Here is a 16,054-nt window from a genome sequence, read left to right as displayed (position 1 = left end):
ATCCCTCGCAAGGATGCCATTCCTAGAACTACCAGACGACGTTCTCCCCATCATCCTATCCTTCCTAGATCCAAAAGACTACCTCGCATTTTGCCGTGTTTCAAAGGTCGTTTACTCGAAATACCGACAAGATCCTCTGTACTGGAGACATGAAACCTCGAATACATTCCGCCTCCCAATTAGCCCTCTTCTCGCAGCTGACGGCCCTCGCTGGTATTGGCTATACAAACGGCTCAAGACCCAAACTCGACTTTACACCTGGGGTCAAGGATCGAAAGGGAGCTTAGGGCCAGGAAGAGCTCTCTCTGTGCCCCGCCGTCCGCCAACTCATGATCCGCCTCATCTTCCGCAAAGAGTCCTCCCTCGTGTCCCTACCCGTCCTCACCCAACCATACTTCCACGGCCATATCCTGGCAGAGGGTTCCCCCGTCAAGTCTTTCAGCGAACCTCATCCAGTTGGCCTACAGAAACTCACATTCCCGATGAGGTAGAAGTAATTGCTGACCTCCAATGTGGAGGTTGGTCGACTACCATTTTATCCTCTGATGGCAAGCTGTACACCACCGGTTCAATTGATTCCACGGACGGCAGGGTGGTAGGCGAATCTTCCGACCATTTCCGCCCACTCGAGTATTTGACCCAGAGCACCTCCGCCATTCGACAGTTTTCTGCCGGTCGCCGTCATGTTCTGGCTCTCACCGACGAGGGGAAAATTCTCTCCTGGGACAGAATCAATGCAAAAGGTCTGATGGTCTTCCCGAGAAACGGGACAGACTTCGGGGAGAAACCAGCCAGGGTTGCCGCAGGCTGGGGAGAGAGCTCCGCCTACGTACCAAGCATAGGCATCGTCTATTGGAGCCCCCTGCAAAACGACCAGTTAGACGAGATGCTGGATGGAAAGGTGGTCCACGAAAAGGTCGTTCCCGGAACCGCGAGACGCAGAACCGAGACTGGATACGTGGAAGTCCTCAAACACGTCGTTCTCGAAGAGTATGTCGTGTGGATAACAAACGAGTCCAAGGTCTACGCATGTGCCCTTCACGTTGACAATTCCGATCAACTAGAACCTACCCACTCTCCATTCGAACTCCCGGGTTTCGACGCACCAGATCGCGACTTGAGAGATATCCAAGGCCAATTCCACAGGTTTGGTGTGTTTACAGCAACAGGCGAAGTGCTTTCTGGTGACACGGCATACGTCAGACGTTGTGCTGAAGCCATTCGAGATCGGCCGGAACCACTATCATCGAGCGATTGGTCTACCATGACCACCTTGCTTGCCTCGAGGCCCCAGGACGTGCCTGCCATGCAGCACACTGGCGTCATTGCACTGGCATATGGTGACTACCACTATCACGCCCTGCACGCCGACGGCAGGATCACCTCATACGGTACAGACTCCCAAAGCTGTGGATCGCTAGGCCTTTCCGGCCCAGAGCATGGCGGTCGTTTCCGCGGCCTGCGTCGAGATAGGCCCGGCCTCCGGAGCGATGCTCAATTGCTACCCATCGCAAATGTCCGCGGTCGTCAAATTTGGTTTGAGCCTGAACGGAAGGATTGGCTGCAATGGATGGAAGACCAGCTGAGCCAACCATATCTCACCGTCAATGGTCAGCCAGCCCGCCATATCTGGGATATTGATCCGGTCAAACAAGCTGCATTCAGCGAGTGGGTTGAGCAGGAAGGCAAGCATTGGGAGGAGGGCCCTGCGAGCAGCGCAGATGCGGGGTCACGTGCCGACACAGTGGAAACTCCGTTGACAGGGGACTATGCAAATCTTGGATCCTACTTCCCAATTGCTATCGCAGCTGCGGGCTGGCACAGCGGAGCTTTGGTGCTGGTCGACGAGGATAAAGCCCACGAGGTACGAAGCAAATGGGTGACACAGAGGCACGAAAGCGACGAAGACAAGACCCGCTTAATGCCAGGTGCCTTCGAGAGCCTAGAACTCGACGAGGTGTATGTATGGAAGAGAGACGGATTCCCCAGGGTACGGTTACCGAATGGATTCGAAATGCCAGGCCAAGGTGAATTGAAGCCTTGGAGAGACGGAGTGCCGACTATGCAGGAGCTGGGATTTGAGTGACAGGCAATCTGTGAGAGTCATACTTGTACAAGGATCTCTCAGATCTCTGAAAACTACCCCCCTTGAGGTGCGAGCTGGCAATGGCCTCCGCAAGACATGAGCAGACGAGTTTATGAGCACCACGACGATATCCATGACCAAAAGGATGAATCATGCGTGGACTGGACTGCACTGGTCTCAACCCGCTGGTGCGCATGACTAGGAGGTTGAGAGGAAGCACAAAGAATTGAACATTATCAAGGGAAAAGCAGGCCGACGGGGCACAGATTTTGCAAAAGTGAAAGATATTGGTCACTCCTTTGCGTCTTCCTTTCCAGAAGTAATTTCCTGTTTTGTCCACGGTGCGCCCTGCCACCGAGATGTACCCCTTCCAAAGATGCAGCGCCAGTTACGCCTTCCGCTTGACTACAGCGACTTCTCCACCGGCATTGGCCTTTTCATAACAAGCTCATTGCTTTCTTCTGATGGATCATGACTGACAGCTGCTGTCGAGTGGCACCATCGAGTCTCATTCCCATTATTGCGACATTGGCTTCCTCAGCCGCTGCCATCGCGTTCAGCACCTGCTCCTGCCACATCTTTGGGCCTTATTTCTTGTCTCCCCATGCCTGTTTGGCTTCTTCAATCAGCTTGGGGTCAGAAATGGAATCCATGAAGCTCTCGAGCCCTCCTTTTAGCTTTCCTTTCCCTTCCCTTCTGGGCAAGGGTGCTTATGACGGGCCGAGAGCTGGGATCTGTCTGCGCTTTCGATCCTAGTAGGGCGATGTTGTCTTTGTCTCGAAGGTATGCGTCAAGACGCGCTGATCGTTCTATGCTCGCAGGGCTCAGTGGAGCCGTCATCCGCCTGGCGACAGTGAGCGACTTCTCCTGTGCTCTCATGCAGTCACATACTTTTCAACTCTGCCTTGCATATCAGCCATCGCCGAATTTCCAGCCTATTCCGAAGAAGCAGGTCCTAGTGTTTGAGTCGAGTTGACGCAGGTTTGGAACAGAAAGGGAGACCGAACGGCCACTGATCGAACAGCATTTCTAAAGTACGACAAGCGATACGTGGATATGGACCATTTCTCAGTGTCTGCGACGTCTGTATGTACCATTTGCATTCCGAGCCAAAGGTCCTTATGCCGGAGAGCCATTACTCCATATGGACCATTCAAGACCATTTGCCCAATTTGGCAGTCGCTCTATGGCCCTTTTTGTCATTAGGATAAATGAGGTTAGATTTGTGTCATTCAGAGTCCGCAACGACGACGTCTTTCATATTTCTCAACCATTCTCTGCAGGTCCTTCACCCCTGCACCAGATATTTTCAATTTAATGGCCCAAATCTCGATAGGGGGGGCATTCTGTTCCTGTTGATGAAGATTTGTCTTCTTCGACATGTCCTCCAAATCGGCAAGGCTGAGACGACTCGAGAGCCTCATAGCCGATCTAGACGCATCCCTGATCACGAATACGATTTGTATTGCGAAAAGATTTCAGGGCTTTATTTGAAAGAAAGGAGGTCTCGAGAAGAGGTTATCAACATCCTGGCAGAGGAAGACAAGTTCTTTTTTAAGGCAAGCTGTGATCTCTAATACTGCGCGTTGCTTGCTCATCCTCGTCCGAAAGTGGCACGATCTGTAACGGACGCACGAAAGCCCAAACAAATTAATCATATATCACAGAGATGGGGAATCAGGCGAAACATCAAATCGTCTGAAAAGGAGGATATACTGAGGTAGAAAGGACATCAGAAGATATGGAGCCTCGTAGAGCCCATCAGCCATCCCGCGTGTGAACGCACCGCGAAGTTGAGTGAGTCCGCATTGGAGCGCCAGAAGATCCATACGTCTTCTACCGGAGCCAAAGGTTGAATTTAATCCACCTCAATAAACTGACGCCATGCGCTGATTGAGTGAGATATTTTAGCTTACACCTCAGACGATTCTTTACAATATCGGTCTCACATCGACAGAGGCGACGCTTGGGACCTTGAGAGCTTCATTACTCCGACAGATATCAACAATAGTCGGGCAATCCTTGGAGCCTTTCTTGTTTCAGTGCTCCGACTGCGTTACAGGGATTGTCACCTCTTTCCCAGACCGGATTTACCCTTGATCGGGACTTTGGAACGCAGGGACCTAGTACCGAGATGTCGCCGTTTATCAATACACCAACCCCCTTTCTTGGTTTCGCCGAGTCGTGCTCAACAGCTTTCGTGTCACATGATGCTACCGGCAGAGCCTTGCCGTCTTTCAGTCTCCACTCGGCTCTGTAAGCCACTTAGCTACCTCCAACAACCTTGTCCACCCGCTTCTCAAAGAACAAAACAGCTCCAGCTGGGAAGAGGTGGTCTTCTGGAGGAATTTTGTCCTCTAAGGATGCCTTATCCCACGAGCCAATGATTCCACAATCGTCCTCGCAAACTTAGTTAACGAAAAACAATTCCAGTGTCAAAGGTCTTGCGCTAAGCCATGGATCTTGCAGCGACGTGGATCCAAGGACTATTGTCCGTCTCATTCTCGATCTCAGTTCGATATGCTCAGAATTCCTCGACTATGGACACTGGTGGCAACATAAATGGGTGTCTGGTACTCACTATTCATCCTGTTTGGCGAGGCTGTGCTCCGCGTTGAAAAGTGAACGGTTCCAAGCTGCGGTGGACCACGTTCTCTGCCGTTACTTCGAGGCGTCTGCTCAGATGATGAGGCAGGAAAAGCTGTGACGCTGTTCCAAAATACCAACAACACCTATTTCGCACCTTACAGTATTTTGCAGACATCAGCCTCAGCCGGCACGGCTTCTATCGAATTAAACAATATGTTCAGCAGAGGAGCAAGACGGAGAACCGTCATCGCTCGAGAAAGCGAAGAGTGTGACGCGGTTATCTTTCAATATGAAGAGCTGCCGATAACTCGAGTGGCAGGGAACTTTGCTTCAATTCGCTCATTATATATCTCATATCTTCCCCGCAAACGCAGAGGCACACAGGATATTTTGCTCACGTTACAGAGATCATTCAACATCCACCACCAATCTGGACTTTGCACAACCCTCAGAACATTCCATGTGATCCCGAGAGATTCCGAAGCAATTGAGCGTACGCGACGACAAGATGTTTCAGGGCTACAGCAGCTGTTTGATCTTCGACAAGCGTCACCGTTTGATGTGGGCTCTAATGGTTGCTCGCTGCTCTGGGTAAGTTGGCGTATATCGCACAATGATAAGCCACTGGAATTAACTGCACTTAGTATGCATTTATATACCGGTGCTTCGAGACGTTTCGTCTACTTTTGAATGTTGGCGCCAGCGTCGAGAATGTTTATCGGCATGAAGTGGTCCCCCGCAGCGTTTTACACAACATATACTATGTGAATCTGCAGCGGCCTCGACATATTCTCAACAGTGGCTCTAGGTTCTACCAATTGTAAGGATTTTAGTCCTTCCGAGGCTTTCGTGAAAATAACAGAGCTGGTGTGCGCTAAGAATCTGGACGTTGTGCCGTTCCGTGAATTCACCATGTTCGCCTTCCCTTTCTTGTATGATATCAATAGAACGGAGGATACACCACGCTTCAGGATCATAGTTGGGTGCTTGAAAGGTGTCATCGACCTTGAATACCCATCTTCTAAAGGACAAACACTACTCCTCTACACATCCATGGTGAACAGCATCATTCCCCTAAAGGCTATCTCAACCCGTGTCAACGCCCGAGCAATTGATATCTTCGGTCGAGGCGCAATTCACTCTGCTCTGTACATTGACGGCTCTGTTATTCGCCCCAATACATGTCGGAGATTTGAATGCGGTTCTCGCCACCAGTGTATCTGTCCATGTAAGCCGCATCCCCACGATGAACACTACGGGACGTCGTTCTGCCAGGGCGCCCACAGGGACAGCCTTGGCCTTGAACAGACTCTCGTGGTCTTACTCAACGCCAAATGCGCAAATCTCCACGACATGTACGGTCTCACGCCGAGCGACTACGCAAGAATAAACGAGGAGGCCTGGATGATATGGCAGTCGGCGCTCCAGGAGACGGGGTACGTCTATGATGAGGAGTCCGGCTTGTGCCACGAGACGTTTTTGGACATGTTCTGATTTCTTTTCCCGCCCTGATAATTTTCGAGGCAAGTCGTCAGTCACTGCTACCGCTTGCATATGCGTTTTCGGAGGCATTCGTGACATGCAAGGTGAAGGGAGGGGCCGAGAAGGAAAGGATTAAAGGACCGTGGTCATCGCAAGGGGAGTCAACGGCAATGATTGCCATCATCATGGGTTTTGATATTTTTTTTATATACTGCGTACGGCCTATGACCTATGGGGTTCTTCCTATGTTCCAACCCAGTCCAAACAATCAACCGGCCTGGCTGACTACCTTCACCGTTCACAACTCCTCGTAAAAAAAAATAAAACCCTTCACCACGAGAACGGGCTGGTCTTGGATGGTATACCAAACCAAGATCTGTGAGTGCGTCTCATCATGTATTTTCTTGTTCTCATTGTTGTCCTCTTTAAATCCAAGGCTGAGGTACGTGCCTGCGAGCGTACGTTGATGATATACATGGATGGTACTTGAACAGGAGTATATGAGCCAAGTAAAATTTCAATCTCAGCCTCCTAACCTTACATGCCTAGGATACATGCCTTCGCTCATACCCATGCCCATCGATGCTGTAGTCGTCGTAGTCGTTCCCTGCAGCAGCAGCGTTGGTAGAGAATGCTTCGCCCACTGCACCATCCTCTTCGTTCTGCGCCTCAACGCGAGAGTCGCCGTCGTGAAAGACCTCCTCTTTCTTCTCCTCCTGATCGATGAACAAAAAGCTGCCGACCACAATCCCGGCCCCGACCCAATATACCCAGCCCTCGTAGTGTCCCTGGAGGACCATTTCGCCGACCAAAGAAAGCGGGATCGTCAGGCTCAGCCCCACCGTCACCAGCAGAGGGGACGTCAGGACCATCGCGTATGCCCAGCACAGGTCCGAGCAAAAGCTCGCGCAGCTGTTGATGAGCAGGATCGTCCAGATTCTCCCTGAGGGAGGGAAAGAAAACGGTTCCTGACCTGTATAGTGTAAGACGGGAAAGAGCGGGAAGAGCAGGACGAGATTGCAGGTGCCGACCAGGCCGAAGAAAAGAGGCATGTTGAGCGATCGCGGCAGGGCTTTGATGGTCGTCTTCTTCAAGGTGATGGTGTACACACCGTAGATAATGGCGGAAAATAATGCAAAGGCATCCCCCAAGGCCAGTTCGGAGGGCGGTTTGTCCGGAAACGTGTCGACCCGCTTGGAGATCGATCCCCCCTCGGCGCGTAGCTGCGGTGGGGAGCCAGATACATCGCCGTCCGTCTTGGCCGAAAAGTCGACACTCGAGATCAAGATGATGCCCGCGAAGGACGCTAGGACACCACACAGTTTCCGCCACGTGAATTTCTCCGTGCCTGTCAACGCCCCTATAAAAAGCGTCCAGAAACTCGACGTCGATGTCAGAATCGTGGTGGATGCTACCGTGGTGTACTTCAAACACGCCATGGCAAAGTAATTGGCGCTGAACCAGAGAATGCAAAAGGCGAAAGCCAGCCTAGCCGTAGGGGTGATTCCCAATTGTTTGCCCTCTTCTTCCACGTTGTGATGTCCATGGCGATGAGTGCCCGCGGCGGAATTATTCCTGCTTGGTTTCTGAATGAACGTCTCGGACTCGCAGTCTTGCCCTTCTTCTTCTTCCCCTGGGTCTTGTGCACCGTCGATATTCGACAGTCGTCTATAGCCTTTCCTCCCAACTGCCCGCAACACGTACGCCCGGATAGTATCGTACAATTCCCCACGGTCTCTGTGCCGTTTATATGCGGTCCGGAGGAGTGTCGGGATCATGGCCAGCATGAAGGTGGAAGTGTTGAGATAAGTAAGAAAAAAGGGTTTGGCATACGTATTGTCAGCAAATATGCTCTGAACGCGTATGAGATTAGCACTATTGCCCCTGAGCTCAAGGACCACGTCCTGTGCATACACTACCGAGAAAATTGGACATGGTCCATAGGAAGACGACGCAGAGGAGAAGGATCAACCCCAGGGTGTGAGAGGCCAGACCGGCGAGGCGTCCACGGGCAACCTGCGCTCGAGGCCGGAGAAGCCTCTGCCTCGACGAGTTCCTCGATATGCCATTGTCCTCCATCTCAATGTGCTCTTCGTCTGAGGACTGAGATAGAGGGGGACGGACAGTCATGCTGTAGGCCCCTCGCACCCGACATTGCTTATTTAGAAGGAAATTCAGCTAGGGAAGGGCACCCGCGAGCGGCGCTGGCACCAGGGCTCGTGGGGTAGAACGAGAGTGCCGTAGTAATGATAGGATGGGTATTTTTCCTGTTCTTTCCAAAGTGCCGAACGATAAGTGGCTGAGAGCAGAAGTCAAAGCGAAGATAGGGGATAAACGAAACTGTATGTCATGGCGCAGGAACCGCCTCGCCGCCTCGTACCGCGGAAAGGCATGCCTCCTACGTAAGCGGCCATTTCCGTTTTCGTCGGAGCCAGCGAGACAGCCCAGGACGGCCTGGATGGCCTCACTAGAGAGGCATCCAAGGGACACCGAGTAATACCCAGTAATTGCAGCGACAACTCCCAGAGTCGGTTTGGCCACAAATGGATCTCATTTCAAAACGCAAAGCAACTCAATCGGTCATAATAGACGAGAGGCCGGAGTTCCTTGCTTGACCCATGATCCTACAGTCAGTCTACTTCTTCCCCCGGCTCCCGGAACGCCCATTCATTCCTTCTCGTCCCGGCCCCTCTTTCCAAGCCGTGACAGTGTCGCCAGCCCCTTCGAAAGACAAGATTTTGTGATCCCGCCATTCCTTTTACCGGACCTCTTCTGAAGAGTTCAAAGACGCACATATGTGTGACGCGATGCGGAGCCAGAGACTGGGCCCAGCTGGCACCGCCTGGGCATCGTCTAGTGCGGCGGCTGTCACGGCGTGGTCAGTTCTCGCTCGAGACGATGCCCGTCCTTTGAGCCAGAGGTTGTGATGCTATACCCCACGGAATTCGTCTCACATTTCTGCTTCACCGTTTATAGCCGCTCATCGTCGGGGTGTGAGCCATTCATTCGCCTCAGAGAAGAGCTTGGCCTCCTTAACGTCTGTGCCTGGCACTTGGCTGGCAGCATAAATCTAACAGCGGTTAGTATTAATGGTCCTAACTAGCGACATCAACTTGACTTACAGCGTCCCATACTTTCCAGGCTTGGTCGAGACTCTTAGTCAAATAACCACTACCTCGGAGCTGTCCAAACCAATTGAATTTCCCTTCTTGCTGCTTAATGCTGGTTTTCAGCGCATCGGTCGCCTCAGGTTCTTCGCTGACAGCGTCTAGATACGTCTTGACGGCAATTCCTAGCCCTGAACCGTTATCGCTAGAGAATGGTAACCTGAAACCGGATCAGTCGTGTTCTTCTTAGGGTCATCGACAAGGTTATTACACACCTTTGGGCTAGGGCAATCCAATCTTGACGGTCCCGGTCGACATCGCCGTTTAGGAACATGCTTGTCATGATCGTTTCTAACAGATCTCTGAGGATCGTCCGGACTGCTGAGATCTTCCATGCATAGGTCAATAGTTGCCGATCGAGAGGTCCAACAAATCCCATAGGCTTGTGTCGGATTCTACCCAGGCACGCAACTTTGGAAATGAGGTTTGTGTTGACCTTTCGGTCGTGGTCCTTGTCTACACGAGGATTAGCGACATCCGGGAGAAATAGAGGTCCAACCAACCAGTTTTCGCAACAGGGTCTCCTGAAGCAAAATTGCCAGTGAAGAGTCCCAGTCTCAACATCTCTACCCCAATGATGGTGCATTCCTCGTCGGCGATTGTCAACGCTGTTTCCAGAGCCTTTCCCCACGTGGTGAGGTTGTGCTGTTCGTCAACGTAGCGACGAACTTGCAGATACCGAAAGACTGTATTGACAGCTACCTCGTCTGCACTTCGCAGAGCCGGATATTCCAACTTGCCCAGGGTGATGGTCTTCTTCGAAAATGCCCCGTCTTTGAGCGACCGTAAACATGGCAAAAATAGACTGACATTCTGTTCAATGTCAGACGATGAGCAGCTGAAGAGTTCTGACACGTACCTCGCCTTTGCCGATGACAGAATCAATGTTGGTCCCTCGGACTCGCCACTGCGCCAGCTTCGGCTTCATGGCTGGGGTGTTTCTGATCTCGATTGTCAAGTTGCTTGTGTCTTGAGCAATCCATGGGTTGACTTTGATGACCCGGGATTGATAATAGTAATTGAGAGACTCTGCCAGGATCTTGAGCGCTTCGGTCCGGAAAGGATTGAGGAATTCTATCACTAATTTTCGGTAAGGTTCCGAATCGAAGACCCCTCCAGGAAGCGAAAGCACGATTTCGCCAGACGTGAGCCAGTTGGGTACCTGCGGGCCTAGCATGCCCTTGGAGATGTAGAAGAACAATTCCTCAGGAAGTCTTTGTCCAACAAACTCGTGGACGTCCCCTGGCGCGTCGTCGAAGTTTAGCGGAGCAACAACACCATTCTTTTCCATAATCACATGGTGCCTGATGGTCATGATTGCCTTCTTGTACCGGTCGGCATACTTCATACTCTGCACTTGAGGATTGTCGCGGTGGTAGTTGCAAAGCTGCATGACACTTTTGCCGGCCCCGTTAAGGAGGGTGATGGCATCTACAATGCCAGTCGATTTCGCCGTAGCCATGCTTTCAAGGATTGGGAAGGTGGGCGTGAAGGAGGTCCCAAGCAAGAGTTGAGCGTCTCGAAGCACGTCTTTGTGGACTTTCAGAATATCCTCGCACACACCCCGGCTGACCATGCTTAGGGTTGAGTCGTTGAGGTTGAAATCCGTCACCACCCTATCCACGCCAAAGAGAAAGCACTCGGTGCTGCCCATGACGGCATCGATGTATTGGTCTTCCAATTTCAGAAGATACGACAACTATTGCCCGGTTTAGCTTCCACCCAGTCCACCAGTTTCCCAGCCGTAGACTCACCTGTGCAGTGGCACTGTAGGGAGCGACCATGTATTGAACGTTATTGTCAAAGAGCAGCTTCTGAAGGGATCGCGTCATAATGTCGACGGGGTATTTGGCCTTTCCAAAGTCTGCCACCGTGCGCTTGCTGTCGCCGTTCATGTAGTGATGCCATGCTTCATCTTGTACCCTTCGGCTATCCGCCAGTTGTGAGTCGGGGAGGCTTTTGTTCACGTAGTCGAGGCCATTGAAGACGAACACCAAGGTGATGCCGTTCTGCCGCAGGAAGGCAATATCGTCCTCTATGGCTTTCTTAAAGACGAATGGCTGACCCCCAAGGGCATGCTTGAGAGGTTCTTCGTTGTTCCCGTTGAGGCGCAGGTTCAGGTAGTACGAGGCATCGACGCCGATGACGGCATCTCTCAGCATATGCAGCTGGCAAAGTTCGACATGTCTGCTGGCCCACTGGTCGAACTTCTGAACTGGTTGCAATGTGAGAAGAGAAATGGTCGAGGGTCAAGAGGATCCATACCTGACATCCTGGGCGGCTGGAAGAGAAGGAGAGGGCAGAACAGGCGAAAACTGAAGAGATTTAAAAATACGGAAACACAAAAGCAATCGTAGGGAAGGAATGAAATGAAGGAATGAATTAGTCGAAGAACAGGCGAAGACCAAGTCGCGCGTGTTGCAAATCGATCAGTAAAACGCAGGCGTTTGCGCTTTGGCGCAGGGAAACTTCGCAACTCGCAACTCTGTAACTTTTGGGATGCAGGCTGCGCGCTAACACAATTACTACTCGGGAACTCGGTACAAATAAGGCCTTCAACTGAGGATGGAACCCGACTGGTGCCCGCGGTGTCTACCACTCCGCCTAGTATCGCCCCCATGTTTAGGGGAGGTCATTCCCCGTAAGCTATATGCGCGATGGGCACAAGGCTGTACGAAGCTCCTTGTGGTCGGTTCATGACTTGGTCTTCAGGTGTTAACCCTTATACACAGATTCATCGACAGGAGAATTACACCGCCCTTCAGCAACAGAGGTCGAGAGCACATCGCCTCTCTATGCAGTGCTGTCAATCTCCTTGGTCTGCGCCCCTCTGAATCCATACGTCGCATTCAGACGAGACAAAAGATGGTCTTTCGCCGTCATTGCTCGTTTGCTGGTAGCTCCCCCTCCATATCCCACCTCCTTGTCTTCGTCCAGCTTGTACTGCTCTACCAGCTTGCTTGGCACAGGTGCCAACTCGACGTCGTCCCCGGGGTGTGAGAAATACGCTATTGAGTACCGATCCTCACCTCCCCTTCTGGCATCCTGGGGGAAGATAACTCGGTGGACCGTGCTTTTTAATATTCCGTTAGTCCAGTATGATAGCAAGTCCGCAATGTTGACGAGAACAGGCGGGAATGTCGTCGAGTGATATCCGTCAGGGATAACGGGAACAGGTGCCCAAGTGTCCTCTGGGGTTCTGATTTGTAGGCCTGGTTGTGACGGGCGCTGAAACAGCAAGGTGATGCTCCCGTAGTCGGAGTGGGCACCAGCTCTGACATCGACTTTCGGTTCATAGTCCACGTCAGCGGGGATGGCAGGATAGTGTAGCAGGCGGACAGTACATCCACTGGGTTGAGTGTGCCGTGATGAGAAGAAGTTGGGCTCTTCAACTTCGAGTCCCAGCCCCAGAAGATCTAGGACTCGATCGCAGACTTGCTTGCACGTCCTCTCAAACTCGGCCAGCTTATCAATATGGCTCTCGAGAAACTTGGGCATAGGCTGTTGTGGCTTTCCGTCCAGGAACTCCCCAATGTTAAATGCCTGCTTGAAGTCGCCTTTGCGCTGTGTCTTGGGGTCGAGGATCTCGCCATGCATTCCTGTCCAGCCACGATTCGTGTTGTCAATCCGGCAAAGCTCTTTTTCTGCTTCAGGCAGGGCAAAAAAATGGCGCGAAAATGCAAATTCGCGATCCACCATGCTCTCGCTGAAGCCCGTGCCATTGGTGTCGATGTAGAGGAAGCCGAATGTAGTAGCAGCCTCCAATACTTTCTTACCAACCTCAACAGTGAAATTTGATATGTTGATGACAGGCAGCTGTATGGCGCTGTTGCCTGCCCCAATAGATCCCATATTTGCTCTCGGTTAATTATGATCCTGCGGGAGGGCGTAAGGCTTAATGGGTTACAAGTAGAATATCTGACGGGTGACTGAAGTGAGCTACCGGCTGTGTACAGTATAATGCTCGATGAAAGTCCTTGTGTTCGAATCCAAACGTGGGAAGGGCGACTGGAGCTGAATCATTTGAAGATAATGCCATGCGCTTGCAGGAAAAAGACATGTTGATGGACAGTAGTGATAGAACCAGCCATGATATGTCTGGATCTGGCTGGCATCCATCGTCAAGCGGCGAGCTCCGAGAAGCTCTGGACTACGGTCGCACTTCTGGCTCGGCCAGGATCCTTGATCCAATATTGAGTCCAGTGAACACATTCTGACTCGGCGACAGCCAGCGACTTGGTCAATCACAAACTATTGTTGAATCATTTCCCTGATGGAGCGCTAACAACCTTGGAACTCTCGGAACCTGTCAGCCGACCGGGAGAGATAGACACGTTTTACGCAAAATCAGTCTGGTGTCGATACTTGATATCTCAGTGTTCATCATTTTGTGCACTACTCGATTCGTCATATTACACATTTGGTGTGTCAATAGCAATCTCTCTAGGACCAGCCGGTGCCCGACTCGACGAGAACAGCTCAAAGGCTCCAGCAATCCAAAATAACACTTCTGCTGCTCATCTTCGTTGTGGACCGGTCCATTTTTCGTGTCAATGCCTCGTCCTCTGCTACATTCATGGATGATATATACCCTCAAAGTCTTGCATACCTCGTTCAACAATATCGATTCGCTGTACATCAATCGTGCTGGGTGTTTTGCCAAAGGGTGAATGTGAAAACGATGCTGAAAGTCCATGCCTCGAAAAAATCGACAAACTCCACGACGCCGACGCCAACGACGCTCGGTCCAGATACTCCAGGGCTATGCAACTCCAAAAGGAAATTTATGCATTGGGCCTGCGATTGAGGTAGGCATTTTCCAGGTGGCACCAGTGCCGGTGCATGCTCCACGATTCCCGCTGGCATTCCTAGTCAAGGCAGTTAGCATCGCGTCACCACTAGCTTGAGATAAAATGACGTACTTTGCTGCAGTATTTGGTCCGGCGGCAGCGCCTACATTTGGCAAACTGGCGTGTGTACTCCTCCCATTTCCCACACTTGTAGTTGGCACACTGGCGAATCCCTCCCCGGGCGTCGTCCTTGCGGCATAAATTACGCATGACCACGCATGCCCAGTATTGCATGTCCTTCGAGTGGTGACGAACGGTGAACTTCTCAACCAGAGGAAAAATATTGTAGTCGTCAGGTTGCAGAAACTCTTCATCCTCGTCTTCAGTGGGTTCTGGAAGAGGTGCACAGCCTCGCATCGGCCCATAGATCTTCTCGACTTCTCGATCAATTCTGAGCCGGGGAACCAAATGAGTGGCTTGAAAGTAATGTCGAAGGTAACAGTATTTAGAGATATAAGCAAGTAATTGCAAGCCCATTAGAACATCCTCATCGCGGGGCATTAAGGCTGTGGTAGCAGTGGCAGTCGCGTTTCTCAGGAAGAAGTTTGGATAAGCGTTAAGGGGGATTGCAGGAGAAGCAGCAGTGGTAGGTGGAGGAGGAATAGGCGATACACCCATTGCCTCAAGAGCTCCAGGGCCCAAGGGATTGCCCATACCTGCGGTGATTGGCGTCTGCTGAGCAATGTCCACATTGTTGTCGATTTCTCGGGCCTGCTGTGGAGGGATAGCGAGTGTCAATGGTTGTCGGCCATCTATCTCGTGAGGATCATGAGGACTGGGATCCCGAGTTTGAACCCTGCTCCGACCTTCAGCTGGTCCCTCGGGATCCAAGAGTTCGTCGTCGGGACCAGGCACGTCATCCATGCCCATATCGTCGTTCTCTCCAGTAGAGTTCTGATGACGGATCGACGGCCTTCTCATGCGGCGACCAACGGGAGAGAGCAATCCGCGATGGAGTGGCGCAGATGGGGTAGTTGGTGAGTCGGGATGAGATGTGACACCTGTGTTCAGGGGTGGGAGCATAGAAGGCAGTCTATCCACCTCCCGAACAGGCCGCAAGGAAAACCCGTCGGAAGTATCCATTGAAGGCACTGCTGTAGCCGGTGGTTGCAGATTAAGGGACCTGTGGAAGGAGTTCCTGCTCTCGTGCGCACGGTTGTGATGGTGCAAATCACGCCGGGGAAAGACTGTCCGGTCGGGAGGAGAGGTGAAAACGCTTGGAGGCATGATGCTTCCTCCTTCTGCTGGGCCTGTTTCTGCGGTGCCAAAGCTTTGCGAGAAAGATTGTGGTAGATCAAGCGACGGCGGCGGAGCTTGACGACGATTGGAACGTTGGTCGGTGGCGGCGTGCAGGTGCTCAAAGAAGGACGTCCTTGCTGCGGGATCTTGTGTTAATTCCCTCGGCAGTTTGGAGGATTTGGGGCCCCCAGAATGTTTGGATCCGTTGCGTTTCTCCTGCTCGGCATCGGCCTTTGCCTTTTCCATTTCAATGACCAAGATGTAGTCCCACAAGATTGTCGCAATAACAGGTACCATATCTGCTTCCACAACACGCGTCCGTACATTCTCCGAGCCTCGAACACCAATATTTACGATGCATTGAAAAGCGAGATTCCATTTCCACATGTGCATTTCATCCTTGCTCCTGCCCTCCTTCAATATGCAGACAAGGCGCTCAACGCCGCCATCGACAGTAAGAATATCTCGAATACGCGCAGAAGAAGTCGTCAGGTACGCCAGGTGATTGAGGGAGTTTATGAGGGGGAGGGTCGAGGTGCAATCCAGGGCTCGGCGGTCGTAGAGGGTAGTGGTAATATGGACGGACGCCTTGTTGACATTGGGGATGCTGAAGTTGACTTCTCTCATGTTGGCCAGTGCTT

The 16,054-nt window shown here is 51.8% G+C and overlaps 6 protein-coding genes across 6 annotated transcripts; 2 read left to right on the top strand and 4 right to left on the bottom strand.

Moving 5' to 3' along the window:
• Positions 1–13: 13 nt before the first annotated feature.
• Z519_01631 (uncharacterized protein) lies at positions 14–2,086 on the top strand (the record flags this gene model as incomplete). Its single annotated transcript, XM_016759388.1, has 1 exon — positions 14–2,086. One exon carries the CDS (start codon positions 14–16, stop codon positions 2,084–2,086), a length of 2,073 nt encoding a protein of 690 aa, XP_016624716.1.
• A 3,501-nt stretch (positions 2,087–5,587) lies between these two features.
• Z519_01630 (uncharacterized protein) lies at positions 5,588–6,169 on the top strand (the record flags this gene model as incomplete). Its single annotated transcript, XM_016759387.1, has 1 exon — positions 5,588–6,169. The coding sequence occupies one exon, from the start codon at positions 5,588–5,590 to the stop codon at positions 6,167–6,169; it is 582 nt and encodes a 193-aa protein (XP_016624715.1).
• Positions 6,170–6,702: 533 nt separating this feature from the next.
• On the bottom strand, positions 6,703–8,287 carry Z519_01629 (uncharacterized protein; the record flags this gene model as incomplete). The annotated part of the gene is made up of 2 exons (XM_016759386.1): positions 6,703–8,010; positions 8,072–8,287. 2 exons carry the CDS (start codon positions 8,285–8,287, stop codon positions 6,703–6,705), a joined length of 1,524 nt encoding a protein of 507 aa, XP_016624714.1.
• An 850-nt stretch (positions 8,288–9,137) lies between these two features.
• On the bottom strand, positions 9,138–11,596 carry Z519_01628 (uncharacterized protein; the record flags this gene model as incomplete). The annotated part of the gene is made up of 7 exons (XM_016759385.1): positions 9,138–9,227; positions 9,280–9,484; positions 9,540–9,780; positions 9,828–10,137; positions 10,184–11,023; positions 11,079–11,539; positions 11,590–11,596. The coding sequence occupies 7 exons, from the start codon at positions 11,594–11,596 to the stop codon at positions 9,138–9,140; spliced, it is 2,154 nt and encodes a 717-aa protein (XP_016624713.1).
• A 521-nt stretch (positions 11,597–12,117) lies between these two features.
• Positions 12,118–13,176, bottom strand: Z519_01627 (uncharacterized protein; the record flags this gene model as incomplete). Its single annotated transcript, XM_016759384.1, has 1 exon — positions 12,118–13,176. The coding sequence occupies one exon, from the start codon at positions 13,174–13,176 to the stop codon at positions 12,118–12,120; it is 1,059 nt and encodes a 352-aa protein (XP_016624712.1).
• Positions 13,177–14,108: 932 nt separating this feature from the next.
• Z519_01626 (uncharacterized protein) lies at positions 14,109–16,040 on the bottom strand (the record flags this gene model as incomplete). Its single annotated transcript, XM_016759383.1, has 2 exons — positions 14,109–14,192; positions 14,247–16,040. The coding sequence occupies 2 exons, from the start codon at positions 16,038–16,040 to the stop codon at positions 14,109–14,111; spliced, it is 1,878 nt and encodes a 625-aa protein (XP_016624711.1).
• Positions 16,041–16,054: the final 14 nt, after the last annotated feature.

This window comes from Cladophialophora bantiana (genome assembly GCF_000835475.1).
Source record: "Cladophialophora bantiana CBS 173.52 unplaced genomic scaffold supercont1.2, whole genome shotgun sequence".
NCBI lineage: Eukaryota > Fungi > Ascomycota > Eurotiomycetes > Chaetothyriales > Herpotrichiellaceae > Cladophialophora > Cladophialophora bantiana.
Note: the sequence above shows the minus strand (reverse complement) of the source record. Positions and strands in the feature narration are given on the sequence as shown.